Below are 22,845 nucleotides of genomic sequence, written 5' to 3'. Positions count from 1 at the left end.
TGACCACGTCCACTATTGTTTTAAATAAAATGCTATCTGTAGGTACAAAAACGAATGCACCAACCGACTGCACCATCTCGTTAAACCTTTTGGTTGTACGCGGCCTCATTCAACATTTTGAGTCAACGATTTGCACTCATACTTTTGATCGAATGTTTCTCAAGTAACTCACATATTTTGATAATCATAAAGCCACGGATAAACTGAGGTTTTTTTTCAAATAAAGTAGATAAAGTAACAGAAATATTAAAACAGTAGGTATACATTCTTGCAACTCAAATGAGAGTATCAATTCATTGGTACAGTGATATCCATTAGCGGCTGGACGAACATATCGTTATTTTACAATATTACCTAGAGCTACAACTCCACACTATACCTGCAATCGATTCTCAGTTTAAAACACATCGATATTCAGTTTTTTTCTGCTCACAGTACATCTTGTATCCGTAATAGGGAGGACGATGTTACTCAGCCGCTCTGTTTATTTCGAGGAATACATGTACATATGTATCCACGATTAATTCTAGAGACGCATAGTTCGATTTATGTTACTGGAACTTAACGAAATGTATGAAATACTGACGCAGTTCTCCGTAATTGTATCCCGATTAGTACTGGCCTCGATACAATATGCGAGCAAAAACAATGATCCGAAAAAGGCGACAAAATTAATTATCGCGAGAGCTCAGCCCATCGGAACCGGTGTCTTCATTCTTGATGGAGCTACGCTTTTTGCCAATCTGGCAATCAGTCAATAGCGTATCTACCTACAGCATGCACAAATACTGGCTTTAAGCTTTTTACAAACACTAGTAGCATTACATTTTTGTTGCATATTATGAGACAGCAAAGCAATGAGACATCTTTTAAAATTTATGACGAACACATCGAATGAGATTTCACAAGTTTAATCTACAAAATAATATGTTGGAATAAATCCAATATTAAATCATCGGGTACTCTTGAAATAGTCGTAAAGTATTGTTGGTAGGTAGTTAACATCTTTAAATTATCTCTATACAGCGAAGAGTGATAATTATACCATTCAAGTGTCGAATAAATTCCGCGTCAACGGAGCTTGTCTGGTATTGAGATAGCATTACGCTATAATTATTTCCTTTAAAGGTAATGCATAACAGAAATAACTCTAGTCTATGATTTTAAAACTACATGCTTATTTACATTTTCTGATTATCGATAACTAAAGTTGCCAATGCGATAGGAGGTTCAGAACTAAAACATACAAAAGCATTTAACCGAATAGACGACTGATTGACATCACTGCCTATAAAACAAAAAAACTTAACGTAAATATTGTTTTTAGTAACAAAGCTGTTTTACTTTATTGCACCAATGTAGTTCGATAAATCGATAGGTATTTCAATTTTTGGACACGTTAACGTCCCTATATAACATCTTCTCTTCTTTGTTAAGCTTTGTTATTAAAACTTTTTTTTTTTTTGGGTTGCCTTTATTTAATTTATTTTATTTTTATTCTTGTTAATCGATCAATGTTTTTTTTTTATGGAACACTAAATACAAAGACAACATTTAAGTTAATAGCACAATATTCACCTTATAACTTATAATTACCAGAGTTTCAAAACTTCTGTCTCAGGGGAGTTAAACATTCTGAATGCTCGTGCGTTGCAAAAGTCGCCTATTATACGTAATTATGCGGCCGCATAAACCGAGCACTTTGCTGCTCAAGCCCCAATTACACTTAGCGGGCCTCTTAATATTGTTCATTATGCTAAGGAAATGACAAGATTTTGCTAGAATCCATTATCCTTATAAAGACGTCGCGTACATATATACGCTTCTTGCGATCGATCAGATAAAAACGCATTCAATCAATATACGTACTCCTATTATGGTAATTCTTAGATCAAATCTCAACCTCTAAGCTTGGACTAAGGCTAAAAGAATAAGATAAATCATTTCAAATAGCTTGTTTTATCTATAGGAAGTAGCTTTTATCTGTGTGACATAAAGTATTAATTATTTATAATATTACATATAATATAAAATATTAATTAAGTAATTAAAAACATGACAAAGGAAAGGATCGCTTGTTTTGTCATGTTTTGAGATAAAAGTTGATTTTCCACAATCATGAATTTATTTTACCTAAATACTGAACTTTACTCAGCATACTGAATGCATATGCATTATTTGGGTAAAGAGGAAGTGTTTTAAATTCCTCAGAAACGACAAGCTATTTAAAATATAGCACATGAGTCAAAACTTCCTGCCTAACGAGGAAAGCTTGGATTAAAAGTTTTCCTTGTTGCTTCGCTAAATAGAATTGAAGAATATGTGTGCTATGTTTAGCTTGTCTTAAATTAATTACAGAAAAGTTTTATATAATTTTTTGAACCGCAACATGAGTATGTGTTAATCCTTTAACATATATGATAGTATTTCGCTGAATCATTTTCTGGTTCATTGACACTAACGTTCGAGCTTTAATCATATAACTTCCTGCAGACTATTGCGCATGTAAAGTGATTTATAGAGCTTCCTAAATAGAGAACTTCGTTGTTAATTAACATTGTGCTTTTTTAAACCATTTAAGTAGAAGAGAAACTTAGTACGACAGTTACAGCGAGCGGCGCAAAGTCATCTAGTTTTCATGATCCAACGCACACATTAACGGTTACGTTTTTTTGTTCCAGCCATCAACTATCAGTATAATATAATATAAACTGATTACCCACTTATTTATAAGACAAGCTTCATATTAAATAAAAGATTATCAAGTTCTCCAACCATTATTTGTTATCGCGTTGCCCTTTCCGCAGCCTATATACTCATAAACACTTCGATGACTAAAAAAAAATATTTGGAAACTTTGCAATTCAATGGTTGGTTGATTATTTATTTATTCTTGCAGTAAATCTCAGGTACTAAAATAAGAATTGATTGATCTTAAAAAGGTAATAAATTAGGAACGTACATGTAGCGCAAAAACAAGGTTAAATTATATGGTACTTGCATTTCCTCCCTTTATCAGAATCAACGACGGTTTATCAACACAAAATCATCAATCACTTAAGTAAAGATAAATAGATATTATGTGCTTGTTACTAAATATTCTATTGGCAGATGAATTTTCGACATAAAATATGGCATCGAGTGTAGGCAAGGTGAAGACGTCATTAACCTCCTATTTAATCAAATCCATTACGTATCTAACGCTGCAGATTGCTTGGATCAGGTATAAATATAAAACCTGTTGGCTTTACATATCTATGTTTGAAGTTTAAAATAAATTTTATCTGCTTACTTCCAGTGAGTTCAGCTTAAAAGGGTGTAGTTAAATGACGCAGGACGTCATTCGTGGCGACTACTGAGACTGTAATCTCCATCAGCTACTGCCATTGCGCTCCGTCGAGCTTCAATTCTCACAGGATATCAAAATTACATCTCATTTTATTTGTATATTTCTAAACATGCCAATAAATATTAAGACAGCTATTATAAGTTACAAAAATAATTAAAGAGTTTAAATCATGCATGCAAACATGCCTTCATTTGTTAACCTACCCTGACTATTGAAATGTTATTTGTGTTATTTTTTAGGGAGAGAAATAAAACATTTGATTTTAATAGTGTTTAAGAAATATCATAAAAATAAGAAATATTTTTGTACCTATATTTACAATGGACAAACGTTTTCTAATGATCTTAGGCCACAAAATTCATTTAAAAGTGTTGAACAACTACATTTATTAAGTAGGTAGTAAGTAGGTGATGAATGAGGTGAATATGACTGTATCCACAAAGGTACTATTTGTTCAAGATAAAAATATATAACTGAGCTAAGCAACTTAGCCAATCAAAATAATAACAATGGGTGTATTCTTTAAAACCGTTTCCATATCCGAAATGGTAACTAAATTTTTTGCCGTTGAATAAATAATATCTTCAGTTTACCACAGAAACAATTACGCGATTAAAAAAGGTTTTTTAAACATTTACCTACCATAATTAAATAATTATGTTTACGTGTAGGTTTCAAGGTCAGAAAACGACGTAAAAAGTTTGAACGAAACGTCATGTCAAATTTTTGAAAACAGAGTCTGTTATAGGTACCTTAGCTACCAACAATCTTTTTTTAATACAAAGGTCAGTTACGAACATCAAACGTTTTAATATTTTACTCCGTGTAAAATATAGCTTTGAATGCACAGTCGTTAATATTTTCCGAATTCAGAATATGTATTAATGACATTATTGGCTTTTGCTAGCATCAATAATGTTCTAGTTGTGGGGATATAAGAACACCTCTCGTGGTGTTAACTCAATGATGAAGGTAGTTATTCAAAATTATTGCTATGCATGGTTAGATGCTGGCTGTAAAATGTAATAAAAACAGAAGCTAACATTTTTATATAGAATACAATGTATTCATTTCCTATGTCATTCAACTAACTAGTGTTAAACTTAAAAACACAATTACCGAAAACATTTCGCAGGCCTCAACTAAAATGCAAATTGTACTCGAACATGCAGTTTATATTAACTTAAATGCAATAAGTGGACATTCCACTTCAGTTGAAGACTTAACGGAACTAACCGGAATACACGCATCTCGTGGGGTGCATCAGAAAAATTATCGATTTTATTATCGTATCGAAACCTGTTGCTTGTTAGAAGCAACATTTAACATACATACAAACATTGAATTTAATTATATACTTAGGCCCATTATGTGTCAGCGGTATAACTCAGTCAATCTCCACATTTTGCACATTTGTTTTAAAAATCCTCCACGAATCAAATTCATGTTGCTAACGCCCTTGAACTCTTGATAATTTGCAGAAGTCGTGGAGTTAATCATTAATCAAGAATAATATAAATTTGCATAAAATACGTTTATATGAATAACATCAGATAAGAGACGATATTCTTTTAAATGGACGTCTGCGAATGTCTCCCTGGTACAGCGCAATAAAAATGGATGGCTTCGGTATTCTTCTACGTGGTGCAGATACAAATTGATGTTCCAGTATTTAATGAGGAACATTAGCGTGTGCAAGCCATGGACGTGCCTCGGACCGATACCATTTGTGGCACTCATTACAACTTTTGACCAAGTACGGCCGTAACGGTGAGCGCTTTTCTTTCATGATTTACCAAACTCATTTGCAAAAGTATTTCGTCGTGTATTTATTTCTCGTTCTGTGTTTGCTCAAAAAGAATTATACAATGATACCCGATAGTATGTAGCTTTTGAAAAACTTAAAATGTTTTAGTATATTAATTTAAAAATTGCCTTAATAATATTAATTTAATTTTGTCTGCCCGCCTTTCAATTAGAATTTGCATTTACAAAGTTCAAGGTAAGATTTAAGTCTATAAAGCAAATATTTGAATTTATTGCTTTTGTAAACGTTTAATTGTTTTGTTGTGTAGGTGTGTTTTATAATGATAATGACCATTGACAGTCGTTCAAAAGATTTGATTTAAACATAGAAACAAAACAAGTAATTAAGTATAATTTCATAGATAATTTTTATAGCAGCGGGCAAGATTTCAGGACAGCTGAAAATCAGGCTTATTTGCTTGACATAGAGAAGCTTTAGTCTACACAAAAATTTTCCTTCGTTATACATTTTGAAAAGTATTGCGAAAAAAAGTTAAAAGCAGATAGGCATGACTGAATACGGTATGACGTCCTCCTAAGAATGTCACGTAGCGTAACAGGTACATACCTGCAGCAGAAACGTAACTTCCTTCCACTTAATTAGTTTCGCACCGCATTTACTCATTGCGAAATTGTTAAGCAAGTTCGCATTTACTAAAAGATGACATCCACAACTAATGACACATTTCCGCAATCAATTTAGTACCTAATTTGTTATAATTTGTTAACAAAATTATAATTGACTACATTTGTTTCGAAGTATTTTTATCGTATTTCTGTAAAGTTCACGTGACTCTTCACAATAAGTAGGTATATTACTCATAGACAACTTACATACGGTACTTTTAGTTCCGTATAACAGCAATAATATGTTAACGATAATCAACAATGATTCACTCAGTACACAATAAAAAACCTATTTGAATACATCTTTATTTATACGCTAACATTTTAAACCCTTGTCATCTAAGTGTATTGTCCTTTATGGGCAATGTAACATGATATTTAGTGAGATGTTATCAAATCCACACGTTAAACTAATAAATGATGCAGTCAATATAATTAATTGATAATTGTTTATAGTGTTCGCGCTAACTGTACTCTTTAAAGGGTGCACCGACTCACCGAGTGAGAGCCTCGACTGGAGAAAGTGCGCAAAGCCCTGTTATGGCGGCAATTCTCATTCCTCCGCCAGAGCCTTTTCTCCTATTATTCGCGTAAATATGTCACTTCGGTATTGCAAGTACAGCTATAATTTCTTATAATGCGAGTTAAATATCAGTAGCACCATTCTTCAGATATTGTTACTAAATATACCTAACAATGTAAGGTAGGTAACCGACCCGGAACTGCTGGAAGCTAAATTAATTGAAACCACTTAACTACAAATAAGGTACGATAATTACCATAGTGTCCAGACATCGGAATAACAATTTTCTTATTATAATATTACAGACCCACGCGTAATTTCGAATAAACAAAAAGGACAAAGAAATGGCTTAAAATTGCATATCAACATCTAGCTTGCCCTTAATTTTTATAATTTAAGTCAGTTATCCTTTTCAAAGATGACGCGTTACGTAACTATGTCATGGAAAGCACTTAATCTGAGGAAACGTAATAATCGTTCAGGGTGCATTATATAACGTAGTTCCTTCAGGATGCGAGTGACATTGAGGGTAATAGCTAATGTAATAAAGCTATAAGCATGTTACTTTACAGGTAATTATAGGTCTGATACCAAGAAGATCATGTCCCATAGATTGTTCGCTGTTGCTATAAGATGCGCTTGGAAATATGGAAAGCGTGGCATAGAGCACAAGCGCATCAACACAAGAGTGTGACCTCTGCGAGGCGCGCGCGGCAAGGTCACGAACGCGCGTGCGCGTCAGTCGTGACCCGCTCGCGCGCCAAGCCCAACAAAACACTCTGCAATTTTGGTATCAATGAAAACAACAATAGAGTATACAATCATTTGTACTTGAATCTCAATACAATGTCTTGGCTGTATCTAATGCGACACCGACGGTATTCTGGCCCGCTCCTAGGGCATACAGCCTCTTAATTCTAGACGAGCCAGATGCTTTTTAAGGGCAACTGCATGCGTCATATAATCAATTCAAGTCATGTCCAACCATTACCTATAAAGCTTTTCTGCAATACTAATTAAATGATAGAGCATTCCGTAAGCGAACGTCACGAATGGACGTATATTCATAAACAAATGCGGTTTTTTCAATAACTATTAATTAAGGTGCTGCAATTAACTGCCTCTGTAATTATTTGTGTAATTTGAGTACTCACGTATAGTTCTACTAATGATAAAATAAAATGAGCTTGGTTATTGTGCGATGTAGTAAAATAACGAATTCGTTTTCCGCAACCAAAAATGAGTCAGTGTGAACCTACACTAAATAGCGACTCGCTGAGATCATGGACGGTTTTATTTACTAAGTTTCATAATAACCTATATCGCTGTTAGAATATTTATACGCTACTTATAAAGTTTCTAGGCTCAAAACGAAGTACTTGAGTTTCAGCTGGTCTCCATCTTAATGAAACTACTTCAAGGAACCTAATTAAAGCCGTCTTACGCCCTCATGGATTACTATATATTTTTTAATTCATAAATCAGAATAACAACAGACGAACTAACAATGTAACACCGAAGCCCCACAAAGGCCATGAACTTATGACTGGAGATGACGTGACGCGAAATTATTACACTTACATAATAATAAACTTCACACCTGGCTCATAGATTTTGTTTGACTTCGGATGTAACACGTGCCTTTAGCAAAGGTTGCCATTAGCACACAGTTGTTGCTTGCTGAAGAACTCTGGCCACAGGGACAAGACTTGTAAACATATTTCATAAAAGCAGAAAGTACTCAATCACATCGACAATTTGCTTACTTCATTATGAGCTCGCATAGAAGGAAAGCTGTTAGAAGTAACGGTTGATTGTCGTGTGCCTTATACGCTGGTGGTAGGAGAGAGATGGCCGGGAAAGGGATACATTATTCAAGGGGATCATTTACATCGCGGCGCAGCGGACGTGGTGGATCGCAACTCCTTGTATGTGCGGCGGTGGCGCGTACGGAACCCACTGCGCCACACAAAAAACCTTCCATATTGCTCCTTGAGGTTTCCTTTTTTTATGCTCTTGAAGTATTCGCTTAATGATCCAACACAACGTCCATCCATAGATTGCATTCAATTTAAAAGATAAACTTTATCTTTACCAAGTAGGTAGCCGATAAAAACTTTAAACATTCTTTTGTATTGACGTGCTTAAAAACATTGAATTTATTTAACAATTAACGGTAAATTAAAGGCATACTTAGCCATTGATATATACAAAATAGTATAATATACTGAAAGCCCGATATATTACATAAACGATACGAAATCCAAGTATTGGACAAACGGACTAACGATGGCTGTGAAGGAAGCACATTCCGTATTTATTGTAAGATGAACTACTAACGTTAAAATAAACGTACTTTATGGCATGGTTAGCGGTCTTCTAACAAAACGTTTTTGATTTATAATTTTCTATACAATTGAGATTTGTTAACGTCTTTTCTTAGTCCGTAATAAAGATTATACTTAAAAAGATTATCATAAAGATTGAACTTGTAATTGATGAATCAAATCCACTAATGAATGTAACCATATTGTATTTAAGATCTACCTGAAAAATTTGGTAACTGTGAGCAATAAGAAAATTTTTATTTACTTCTTTCAGCGTTTGTTTACCTTAAAAACACATTTATATTGCATTTCATACTAAATATTATTGACTTTACCAAAGTACCTAATCTCAGTTTTGTCTGAAAGATCGTCATAAACTTTCAATATGTATGACTATTTTAGTTAGGAACCCTAATAAATAAGTAGATATTTACAACCATGTCACAAGATAAAATGCGGTTAAAAACGCTGGCAGCCCTAGCAACTGTTTTTACATGAAAATGGAACTCAATATTTCAGACTAAAAAACATGCGTAAATGTCATTAATTCTTGACGAGTCCTGCAGTATCGATTACTTTTATAATTACACCGGCATCCGAAAACATTGAAGTGACGTATCGTATGCGCGAGTGAGAGGCGCGCCCTTGCCTCGGTCCTTGCCACAATGTCGTCGTAAGTTCGGACCCCGGCCATACACCCTGCTCTCGAGGTCGACCTATCTGAGAGAATGTAATATAACCTTAAAGTCCTGCCACACACCCAACAATAACACTCAATTAAATACTTGGCAGATTCATTTTTACTATTGTTTCTTTTTGTTATTTATTGATTCCTGGTGAGATATTTCATTTTCATTGTAAGACAAAAAAGTATTGGCTTATCATCTATTAGCTAGAAATAATATGTTGATCAAAAATAAACTTCCTGAATTCATTCATCTACATATGTTGTACGAATAAGTAATTACAAAGAAGTCTATTTAGCGTAAAGATAGTTTTATAGTAAACCACACTATACTATCGCTGATAATCTGACATAGATCTGCTGAATATCAATTATTCTAGTTAGGTACTCCTCATCTATGACTGCATTATCTACTAACATACAAAGTATGTATAGTTTACAAGAGTTTTTTATAAAAATATTCCTACTGTATACAATTAGCGGACATCGATCAACTATTAAATTGACCGCGGCACGACCACGGCACGACCACGGTACCCATTAGTTCATATTTAGATATAATTACATATACAATCGCCTACGCTTACGTTAGATAAGGTTCATTGCTATACCTTGGAACGTTCAACAATTTTAACTAACAATCTTCAACATTTTTATTTCCCTTGCAAATCAATTATTCTCGCGTGCATGTTTTACAAGACGGGAGAAATTGATTACGTTATTTCCAAAATTTATTTAACATTAACTTATAAAATTCATAACGACCTCGGGGGTTTCCAAGAGAAAGATCATATCTCAAAAGATACATGACATACAAGTTAATGTTTTTGTTATTTTTTCAAAATGCAGGTATTTATAGAATAAATATAAAAATGTGTATACGATAAGTGGCAACATTATTTCAGGTGAAATCTCATAAATGTAAAAGCTCAGTTGAAGTATAAAGTCATTCCCTGCATTTTACCTACGCTGCGCCAACAATTTACATATATTTTTGCCGCCTTTATCGAGTTCCAATTACACAGATAACGAATAGTTTATGTTAGCTGTCCACGGGAATTGTAAAATAGATACAAACGCAATAATTATGAAACGGTATCAGAAATGCATTACATTAACATCAATTTACAGTTCAAATTTAGCATAACACGTGCTACAGGAAATGGAAATAGTTTAGTGTATGCTATCACACAGCATATTATTATTCCGTAAATAGTTTCAAGTGTCTAGTTTAAATCATATATTTCCTCTATTCAGAGTAGAAATATATCTCAAGTTGTAACGTCGAAAACTGTGATTACAGCCGCAACATCAGTGATGTTTATTATCGGTAAGCATAAATTCAGACAAAACATAATTATGTGTTGCCATTAATATAATTGACCAATTTCGTGTATTAATTATACGATCAGAAAAAAAATATTTTATGAAAAGAATATCACGAACATTAATTTCAAGATAATGGTACCATTAACATCTTTCAAATCTCTAACCTAATATGAATAGTAAAGAAACTCCTCACATTAATTATTATAATATTCTCATTATTTATATACTTTTATATATCTACTACAAAAGACCATTTTTGACTGACTTAAATGGTAGGTTTGCATTCAATGGAGCTATTGATATATCAATCTTTCGTATAAATTCTGTAATGATAATCTCCTATGGATTATATCTTCATTGAAAATATAATAAGTTGTGCACTTTTACCGCGCTGTACATTATGACTGTGCCAAAGTCACTGACTACTAATCATTGGTATAAGTTTACACATATTTACAAGACTCAGCGTCATAAGTTACGTTTTGAAATATCTCTCAGAAATATTTACAATGGACTAAAGTAGCCCTGCTTGCTTGCACGCTTCTTTATTGTACATAAAATATAAGAGCGGTCGAAACTGCTGGTATAATGGTATTTACGATGCGGATGTACAAATTGGAAAAAGATGTATAAAGCAGTGAATAGGTTTATACAGCTTTTTCCTAATTAACAGTTATTACGCACTTAATGCTATCTTTGTCAGATAAACACAATTTACGCTTATGGGAGCTCGAGACTCTGGTTTGTTTTATTTTTATCATTTTTTATGAGTTTGATGTGTGTGTGTTATGTAACATTATGTTCTTTTGGAGTGTCGTTAATACAGGTACATATTACATACAGGTACGCTATTGATTAAAGACGAATGGGAAAACAAGACTTGAAGTACCTACAACTTAAGCTACCCTACTTGTACTGTACACCAAGTACACCAAGTGGACACATTCGTGGTGAGTTAAGTGTGTCGAGATGACGAATGAAAGCTCTGTGGTACAAGGGGTACCACAGAGCTTTCAAACTATGTAATTTAAAATGACTTTAATCTTATCACCAAAATTGTTACGTATGTAACCTATTTATCGAGCTAATAAGAAAATCTTACGATATTCGTTAGCACCTGTTACTGTAGTAATATGATGCACAAGCAATCCCTCTGGAGCAATATAAAACGAAAAATATGTTTTACCAAATTGTCGACAGAAAGACATTCGCAGGAGACTATTAATAATAATTTTAATGAGCTGACGCGGCGACGTCGCGGTCAGATTCCTATTTCATCGAACAAATTATAGTAAGATATTTATGGCAGCTATAACTCAAAGCAATCCTATATTTTGTTAAGCTCACATTTGAATTATAAAATGTAAAAATACTTCTTGACCAACACGGGATAATAGATGTATTCAAGAATGAAATTGTTTTCACAAATGGTTATTTAACTATCGACTCTAAATTAACATCGCCGAAATGCTAATTTGCTTAATTACTTTGTAAATGCATTGACCATTTGTGGCATTTAATATGACTCATCTATAAATGTTGTTAAAAACACAGTTTCATTGATTTAAGACTTACGAAATATTGTCTCGATTTTTTAAATATATCATGACAAGTTTCTCCGTGTTTTGGAAGGCAAGGTATATTGGGTTGTCCGGGGAACCAGGTTCTGGAGGTGAGACGGTAAGGTAGACAGTCACACCATGTAAAACACTAAACTGCATTCAGTGAAACTGTCCGAGTCTTTTTCCCAACTATGTTGGGGTCTGCTTCCAGTTTAACCGGATGTAGCTGAGTACCAACGCTTTACAAGGAGCGACTGCCCTTCCTGACCTCCTCAACCCAGAAACCCGGGCAACCCAATACCCCTTGGTTTGACTGGTGTCAGACTTACTGCCAACCAACCCCACACTTGGTTAGGCTAGGCAGATTTTTCTTTTATATTCTTGAGCATACTAAAAGTACAAATAACTGTTGTGCTCAATGTCTCATTGATTCGAAGCTATGCAGTAAAAGATTCTAGTTATAAAACCGTCGAGGTTCTAATGATCTACATAGAGACACTATAAGCCTAGGTAGCTAACACTGCAGCGTGATGTCATATCAGCCCATAAACGTCCACTGCAGAACATTGGCCTCATAACTGACCACGTCAATGGAATCTCTTAAGAAAATATCATAATTAAGAGTATGCTGGTAACATAGCACTAGGATTACTGCTTCTCTGTAACTATGTATATGATAAAGTTGGTTTAGCCGTACATTTCGTACAGTTTACTAATCGCTGCCGCTGCAGCCAAATAAAGGCATGAAATGACTTCAGTGTAGAAGTTCTGAAGAACATAAACACTTACGTGGTTAACAGTCAAAAGCTTAAAGTTCACTCAATCAGAATAATAACGAAAATAAAACTATTTGAAGATTCGCTAGCGCTCGAAGAATTAGTCGTTATGATTTCAAGTATTTTATCCAATTGGCTGTTATTTAATAAAAATATTAATTTACCTGTATAACTTTTTGATTATGTATCAATAAAAACGACAACCAAAAAATAATATGCATTTATTTTATATTTTTTGTAAGACGGCAATCTTAAAATTGGACTGAATTGTGATTATATGTACCCATATATTATTATAATGGCAAGCCGTATAACGAATCAAGTTAATAAAAACGTACATTCATATACTTATAAGGTAAAGCTAGCCTTGTTGACGTCCGTTCCTCTCTGTCACGCAGATCAATACCATGCTCCGTCCTTGTCACACTAATAAGCTACAACACACTGGCGGGCTTCACACACTCATCCACAATGTTTCATTGTGTGTGTGCACACCATGTCAATGTGATGAATAAACAGTTTCTCCGATTTTACGACTCAATGATTATAGATACCTATCTATGCAAAGTTGGTTAATCATTTTGAAATAGTTAAGTGGTCTTGGGAAAGAATTAAAAACAAAATAGTCGATATATTGACGCAACAATTAGGTGATTGTCAGTGATAATCATTGTTATCTCATAATTGTAACTCAACATTAAAGTTCAGCTCAACTGTAGACAGTCACATAGGTTTGTTGTTGAACAAAGCCAACACCCATTGACTATTACATTGACGTAGCTAAGAATGGTATCAGATGATCTTACAGCACATTGTTGATTTACAAGCGCAATCAAACAGAAAAGTCGCGCCGCAATTTACAGAAACATTCTAATTAACAGAGAGCCACGCCTCGTAAGTTTCGAGAATGTTGATGTAAAATAAAATTGTAATACATTGATCGATCGACCTCAAAGCCAAATAAGCATTTTGCTGGCGCTACAGGAGGCCCCAAGCCTTAGCGTACCTAAATCATGACTGAGCACAAATAATAACGACCATCATTATGAATACGCTTTACTCGATGCCTGAAATAATAGACGCGTTGCTTTGTACAATTAATTCTAAGACGATCCATTATTTTTATTATTAAATATTGTATCGTATTGTAATAAAAGCCTTTTCAATACCAACAAAAAAAATTGTTCCAGAATATTTGTGTGTTTTATTAATTACCAAGTAAAACCACGACACGACCATCATCTCTTCAGATGTTAAAGTGAGATTGTCACAAACAAACTGGTTTTAAATTAGTTACGATAAAAACAAACAACGGCCTTTAAATGGAATGTATTTAAAAACGACTTTAGTATTAATTGGTCAGTCTTGAATAAGACCACGTTTAATTATCGGCGCAATCACTATATACAAAGGGTAAACAACGGGACCGACTGTGGCCACGACCGACTAAGAGGATAACCACAAAGGAATCCCCGAACTCACAAAAAAAAGTTGCATATCTCTATGAATATTTAACTTCCCTTCTGAACCTTGCGTGTATTCTCAGCCTTAAACCATAGTGCCATAGAAGTGAAATTTATACACCAAACAGTTCCCATACTCCGTTGATGTTCAATTCCGAACCTTGATGTAAGATAATAAAATCCTATAATGGATTCGCCGTTGTGTAGTCGTGGTTACAAAAAAAGAATGAAATATTTATCTACTTCTGGGTGTGGATGGGTTCCCTTTCGAAAATCATTGACTTCATAAAAAAAAAATATTGTGATTGTATGCGCCCATGAACAACCTTGCACGTTGTTTGTTTCAATTTACTGATATACTACAAATATGCCTACTTGTGACCTTTTAAAAATCTTATTTTTGACAAAAAGAGACTTAATTTACGAATGAATATCAACAATATGCGTCATCGACAAAAAGTTGTGGAAATTTTATATCATATTGATACATTTTATCTGAAGTTACGTCATCATTATTTATAAAGCCTCAGTAGTCATTGAGATTATTTTCAATGTAATTCCTATAAACGTTTCGATCGATCGATCCACACTGTTCTTTAGTTCTGAAGAAATTTTATCCCCCGTCGAGATTTCTGTCGGACGCTGGCTCGTCGGTGCCTAAAGTTACATAGCAACGTGTGCTCGTGTGTGTAGTACGTGCCTGTGTGTGCGTGCGGGTACCTTCAACCTCCATGTGATGGGAAGTGAACCCTTTACGCGGGGAAACCGTTTTTTATTTGCACTCGGACAGCGGCATCAGGTAGAAAGGATGATCGTTAATTTTTAAAGGACACACTGAACTTTGAGTTTGAACAGTGACTATTCAATATGTGGTATATCTAATGTAAACTGAGAGTGTTATTTCTGTGTTTTGTATAACACATGTTGTTTTAGCCGATTGTATAAGAAAAACATTTTGAAAAATTATCAAAAAATCGGTTACATACATCGAAATTTTAACATGACGCTTTCCCACAGTCTTTTTAAAAAGAAAAAAAAATAAAACAGAAAATTCAAATTGTGACCGTAGTGCTACGAAACGCTCGCGCTACGGGAGAGGGCGCGCGCCCGTTGATGTCTTTTGCTAAGAGCTTTAATATCTCGCGCTTTCACGAGTTTATTGACTCCTCTTTAGCCAACATAGTACACCGGCCGATCATTTGCTGTAAACCAACGAATTTTCTCGCATATTATAATGAACAGTTTTATAAATATACAAATAAATACATAATTCTTCAATAAGTAAGAACCTTATTATAGAGGTTGGTTTCAAATCTACTGAACTGATTTTAAACAAATCTTGGAAAGTAGATTATTAAATGGAAAGTTCCCCCATGACACCACAAAAAACAATAAGTATACCATATTGCCTCCGACAGGTATCTGTGGAGATCTAAGGGGGAGGCCTATGGCTGAGTACTATGGCTGAGATGATGATGATACCATATAGCTTTACTTAATAGAACTACACTTGTACACTTTTGTTTAAATGTCGTGTATAACGCGTTTTCTTTTATCACACGAGTATACTTTATATAAAATGTACTCATGTGTTACATCGCTCTACTTGTAAGTATTGCACTTTATCGTTCTATCTGATGAATCAATATATAGCATGCTCATACGTGTACGCACAACGATTGTAAATCAAAAGATTGTAAATCAGATCAAAAGAATCACGAGCACTTTTAGGGACTGAAAATTATACCCTTTATACATATATTACTTGACTATTAAGACCCCAACATAGTTGCTAAAAGGCTCGGAGGATGGGATGGGGATACTACTTGACTATTAAAAATCTGTTTAAAAAATTACACTAAGGAATGTAAGCCGTCACAATGCACACGATATGGCACAAACGTGAAACCAACTAAAGGCAAAGCCGCCCGATAAAAAGTCTACATAACTGTTATGATTTCCAAAAAAAGCAGTTTACTGGCCAAATAATTACATTAAATAATGATTGGGGCGAGAAGCCGGGCGATGGTAAGCTCATCTCGAGGGCTCGCCGCAGAGCGCGAGGCAATAAAATAAGGCTGAGGCGGGACGCGGGGCGCGGGGTGCGGGGCGCGGGGTGGGGGGGGTGCCGCCTGTCGCCTCGTGCGCTCCAAGCCATGAGATGCCGCGGTCCTGATGCCATGCAGCGTAATGCTGGACGACGTAGCCAACAACCAAATATTGAAAATATTGTTCACTAACTCATGTAACACGTAAGGGAACGTGGGAAATTAACCTGAATTAAAGGCTATTTAAGTCAAATATTGCTCGATAGTATATAGGATTATATACTAAATGATTTCTTGCCTACAACGTGCACACATGATCGAACATGTCTATATGTATAGTAGTGGTTATAGACCCGCGAGCCGCTCCTGCTGCGCGCCGCGATGCAACAAAAAGTCATCATTAAAGTGTTGGAGGCGCGCCGGGTGAGGCTCGCAGCCTCTCGCTCCATCCTAAACGATTCAGCCGAGTTTTTATCACTTACCAATCCATATCGAGCTTATTTATTCATTTTTACTTACAGCTCTCCCGTTTTAAATTCCCTTATCAACTTAATACTCTTAAAACTACATCATGATTAAGTATAAAGATCGATATTTCATATGTTTTTCAGAAACCCGATACAGAACAGAATGTTTGTTATAATATGAACAATAAGCTGAGGCACTACCACAATCTTCCTTTTCGAAAACAATATTTTTAAAAGTCACAAATAAGAATTCGTAAGAATTTTAATTTTAAAAATATGTATTCTAAGTTTTTAACCGATTTACCAAAAAGGTGTTTCTCAATTCGGATGTTTATAGTTTTGTTTAAAATCAAACTGCTTTTAAGTAAATCAAACCAATTATATAAAAAAAACGTATCTGGTCAATCCACACGCTATTCTCACGCACGATATCTCATAGAATAGATTCCCTCCTATTTTTAAGTCCATTTTCTTAATATATTCCGAAAACTGGTTGTAGAGAGAGATAACATATCTATAATTTATAGATTAGCTAGTGGAAGAGTTGATTATGGTAAGTGATTTTAGTCGGGAGACAGTTACGGACAGCCGTTCGAATGCCTTAAAGTGTTGAAACAGTGACGTAGCTGCTTCGGCGGCGTTCTGTAAGCGTTCAGTATCAAGATTTACTTACGTAACCTACTATGTAAGCTGTTTAAAGAATGAAATCATGCTTTATATTAATCTACGAACTAAGACAAGGAATGAACACTAATTTCAATACGTTCTCCCTGAAACAAAGTCTTATTAGAGTGTTGATCGATAGTGCACGCATAATGTTCGAGGTACCGTGTTACATCGTTATAGCGTGTCTGCGTATTATTTCTACATTAGAATAAACTAATACACAGGTGCCGCTTATGAAACTCGTCTGGGCAGCAAACAGACGTAACTAATTTGAGTAGTTGCGGCGAGATGTAGACGAACGTCATGCGATATGAATGACATGCAAGCACATGGCGCGGGCTTTTTGCGACAATTACGCTGAACTCGCCAACCGCCACTACGAGTGTAATCACGACTCTGTGGCTTATTATTCATTATTAACGATCTAGATTAACAATAGAAAGAAGATGATATTGAGTGAGTATGTTAGGCATTTTTTTTTTAATTAAAAACTTTTAAAGCTAGTAGCTCTTGCCAATTACACTGTAGGGGCTTTTTAATATCTGTCGCGTGAATAAAAGTTGAATCAAAATTAAAAAAAAAAACAAATAGGTTCTTAATTTATATGTAGTTCGAGTAAGATTCGTTGGTACTGGGACCGTGCATGTGCTGTTGAATGGGATAAAATATGATTTGCTTCTTTTTTATTTCATCCGAATGATTTCAACCACATCTTATCAGTCATCTGAACGGTAATGTCCATCATTCATATTTTTTTATCCAAACCCTGTGGACCATAAATGACATTTCCTACAATTCATGGGCTTTCTTTTAAAGTTTCCCTCGATTAGGTTATCGGTTACTTGCTTTCAGGCCTAACGTAACGATGTACTTTGCTGAACTAATGCTTGTAACATCGCTACCCATATCTTCGCGTTGTGCAAAGGTTAAGCTATAAAATATCATTGAACAGTACAGCAACATTGTTATGATTATATTATAATGGCCAGGGTCCATACAATGGCAATTGGCAAGCTCGCAGCATCGTGGTGCGGGTGTGGGGCGCGCTGGCCGGCGCGGACGCGGCTCTCGCGGCAAGTTCAAGGTGAGCGCGTCGCTCCGCCCACACGCGCGCTCCTAACGCGCACAACCGTTACACTCGGCACTGGACCTCCGACACCTCATTCTTTCAACTCCACACACTTGCACACACAATCAGTTGTAAACTACCCTAATCGCCACGATCAAGTGCTAATGCTAACACGTTAATGAATTAATTTGACCCCGTTATGGCTGTAAGCTGAAATTGGGCGCTAATGCTGGACACTAAACTTTTCGGTAATAGTAAACATGACTTGTTGTCCATAACTGACATATACCACGCAGCAGTAACAAAATCAATGTATATTCTTTTAGGGATGTACAATGTCGTTTCCAACATATTACCAAAAACATGATAAATATCAAATATATTTTACCCGGTGATGGAATTCCAATATGCGACTGTATTGGAATTTCCCACTATCAAAGACACCTGGCAACAGAGGCAGCACAATATTTCCATATAATCTCATAAACACGAAGCTATAAAATACGATACGTAACATCGGTGTTTATGGAAATACCATTTTAGACAAAGTTCGATAATATTTAGGTACCTATAAAAATGTTAAAGTATAGCATAGTTAAAGAAACTTTAAATTTTTGTGTAATATTTAAATAACGGCTTGCTTATGTTTGAAAAAAATACTGTGAACGTATGAAGGATGAAGAGTGAGAGAAGAGTGATGGTTACCTGGGTATAGTGATGACTTGTCCGAGCTCGTCGACGACGTGGTCAGCCAGCACGAGCACGGTGGGCTGTCCGGGCGCGCCCACCACCACGGACACGCCGCCGTCCACCAGCTGTCCGCCGCTGCTCACTAGCTGTCCGTCGTCCAGCTGCCCGCTAATCATCTCCACGCGCTTCTGATCCGGGGTCGTAGTATATATGACAGTTTGCTTCTCATCCTCATAAATTAAATCTATAGGAGTCTTCTCGTCCATAGACTCCATTCCTTGGTCGTAGACGTCGGGCTGCACTGGTACTTTGCTATCGGTTGCATATGCTGCTAACTCGTGGGGTGAGTGGCGGTAGGAGTGCGCCTCTGGAGGGTAACCATCATCGGAGTCCATCTCGACTTTGTGGGGGTAGTAGTCGTGCGCGGGCTGCACGGGCGTCATGGTGGCGAGCACGGCGTGCGCGGGCGCGGGCGAGCGCGGCGCGGACGCGGGCGACGCGCCGGCGCGGGGCGAGCGCGCGCGCTCCTCGCACGGCGACGCCGACGCGGACATACCGCCGTACCGAGACACGGTAGGCGACGTCTTCGTGAGGGCGGAGGCTCCGAACTGGAGCACCCCGCTCAACACTCGACTCCAATGACTTCAATTTCTGAAAAAATATCTCGTGTAAATTCTATGACATTCAATGAATTCACTAAAACTAGTAAACCTTTTACTTGCCCGCTTGTCTCTAGAATATTTCATAAAACGCATTAACCTATTTAAAGATGCTTAGTATGAATAAATAATTTCAATAATAGGCACAAACAGACCAGCCTAATTCTTGTTCGAAATATATCGTAAATAGGTTCCTAGCATCGACCGCGTATCATAGATGCCAAGGGCAAGCAATAACAGCTGATTCAAATCCAGTTAGAAAAGAACGAGTATCAAGTGGCACCTGATCGCCGAGAAGCGCCCGAACTTGTTCAGCAGCCCCCTGCTCCGGCCGGCGCCGTACCAAACGAGACGCACCACCGAACGGTACAAACTGGTAACTATTGTATCCACGTGCTTGTCAAACTTGTCAGTAAACAATTATTTACAAACAAATCAGTTACGGCGAAACGTAAGTACAGGTGCCACAGTATTCTTACTGACGTCTCGTCAAAAACCTTGATAGCAGTCATATCACAGCACCAAAACAGACAATTGATTTGATATCATTTACCGAATTTATGAGAATATAAAACACAGACAGACTTACAGACGCATACACTCGACTACCGAATACACTAAATCTAGCTATCGTTGTCGGTCTGTAAAAAGACAAAAAGAATCGTATTGGTTCAGAAGCTGTAGGTACTGAGAGGGATACTGAGTTCTCGGTGCATTTCTACGGAGCCTGAGAGCGCGAGCGAGACGAAGATATGGCCGACACGCTAGCTTGAAAGTGACCAGCGTATGAGTTGGTACTATATATAATATATTATTTATACTGTATACCTTTAATACGACTGTGCAATAAGGAATTTTTCACGATATAAAACTTTACTCTTTGTCTCTTTATGAAATGAAACTTTATTCACAGTACATTTGTAGGTATTTAAACTTCATCAGTAGTAAATAATAATTAACATGACATTTAAAGCTACCTGATATAATCATTTATAAACTATATAAATAGGTATGTTGGCTTAATCATACTGGATAAGTACCTAAATTTATAACACATATTAAGCAGTCAGTACCTACCCTCAAAAAGTAATATCACAAACTGTTGTAATAAACAAGTCAATATAATCTTTATTGTAGTCTCACATTACACCTATCCTATGTATTTATATGATAAATCACAATAATAGTTCAAACTTTTATAACCAATAACTCAATTTAGGTTTACTATAGGTGTTTATATATTTTGCATGAATAATGACATCGGGCTTTGTGCATTAAGTAAAGGCACCATCTTTGTCCAATCGAAAAATTGCTTGCGAGGAGCATTACATCGGTGAACTGAAGGAGGAAAAATAAAATTACAAAAAGGCTCTGCCGCTGAGCTGAGCCGAGTCGTCAAAGTGTGCGCGCGCACACATGGACAGATGAAGCTCGCCGAACACGTCGTTACAAGACATAAGCGCACATAATTTACTCACACGCAGAAGTGAATTGGTCATGACTGTACTCTAGCGTACACGAACTACACACACGTTTACGTTATAGACACGAGAATTGAAAACATTTTAATTGAGTACATACTCAGACATTTGACTACAAAAAAGAAATACGGTCGCTCATGCGAAACGTCAAAACAATAAGTGACGAAAAATATTAAAGTGGACATCTTAACAAACCATTGAATCAAGTGGTGTGAAAACAGATGCACTATCGTTATCACTAACAACTCTAGCAGAAGAGACAAGCGGGCACGTCATTGCACTGGTCCTAAGGTCGGGGGCGGCAGCGGCGCGAGCGTCCTGGCACAGGCCGTCACGCACGCGCGTCAAACTAGTCTCGTGACGTCACGGCCCGCCAGGCGAAATTACAAAACCGGCCGGGCGGCGCAACCGACTGCGCCAGCAAGCGGCGCAGCGCAGTGGCGGACGCGCTGCCGCCCGACCCCGACGCGCCACCGGCGTTTCACATACCGTGGGCGGCGTCACGACGCTGTGCGGCGCGGGCCGGTGCGCGGGCGCGGGTACACGAGCACGCGGCGAGCGGCGCTACGGAGCGCGGGCGCAGGTGCTCTGAGCGCAGCAGCCTCCGCAGGCCGGCGCCGCCGCCCCCGCGCCTCCCCGCTCCGCCCGCGCCGCGCTCTCGCACGCACCAAAACGACGAATTTATCTTCCGTGCCTGCTGGCCCTCCTACTCGAGGACGTTGCCCAGGGTGGCTCCTTGAAAGAATTCAAGTCGATACTAAAATATTTATTCATCAGCATGCAATACACTAGACATATTGGGTGGAGAAGATGAGTCTAACAGTATTTGTTCTATGTCCTCTTGGAACTTTTAACTCGTTGTAACTGAGTACGCCGGGCAGGCGGCGGCGGCGGCAGCAGCGCCCGGGGCGAGGAACGCCGCCGCGTCTCGTTGGCCTGCAAATCTACGCGGACACGGCGACGTCGGTTACAGCCGTTACAAAATCTGCGACTCGCAATGTAGTGATTACCCAACTTTACGCAAGTTCCCTTATTGAACTTTAATGCAATGATATATCCAATAAATGTCCGGCTTGCTGCTTCGTGTTATATCAAGAAATAAGAATTAAGTATTGTAATTACTATATGTACACATATGAAGAAAATTACATTATTACGTACTAGCTTCGAACCTAAATAGTGCCCATATTTTTAAATATGTATAATTTAAAATAAATAGTTTTTATTTTCAAAACCATGTTCTAACTCTTAAGATTATAAAATGTCACAAAGCCAAAAGTCGTTATGAAATTGTATTTAAACCTTACCTTGTGTACCT

At 36.8% G+C, this 22,845-nt stretch overlaps 1 protein-coding gene across 4 annotated transcripts in view; it reads right to left on the bottom strand.

Moving 5' to 3' along the window:
* Positions 1-22,448, bottom strand: part of LOC124643240 (protein grainyhead) — a 96,117-nt gene extending 73,669 nt beyond the window's left edge. The window contains exons 1-2 of one of the 4 annotated variants that reach the window (XM_047182329.1): positions 22,017-22,448; positions 19,403-20,038 (exon numbers count right to left, since the gene is read on the bottom strand). In XM_047182329.1, the coding sequence (XP_047038285.1) occupies positions 19,403-19,941 (539 nt within the window). In that variant the 5' untranslated portion in view covers positions 19,942-20,038; positions 22,017-22,448. Of the gene's footprint in view, positions 1-19,402; positions 20,039-21,722; positions 21,925-22,016 lie in introns of those variants that run through there. The other 3 variants (XM_047182173.1, XM_047182402.1, XM_047182250.1) reach the window with 3 other exon arrangements.
* Positions 22,449-22,845: the final 397 nt, after the last annotated feature.

The sequence above is a fragment of the Helicoverpa zea genome, chromosome 1 (genome assembly GCF_022581195.2).
Source record: "Helicoverpa zea isolate HzStark_Cry1AcR chromosome 1, ilHelZeax1.1, whole genome shotgun sequence".
NCBI lineage: Eukaryota > Metazoa > Arthropoda > Insecta > Lepidoptera > Noctuidae > Helicoverpa > Helicoverpa zea.
The sequence above is the reverse complement of the archived record's forward strand: the minus strand, read 5'-3'. Positions and strand labels throughout refer to the sequence as shown.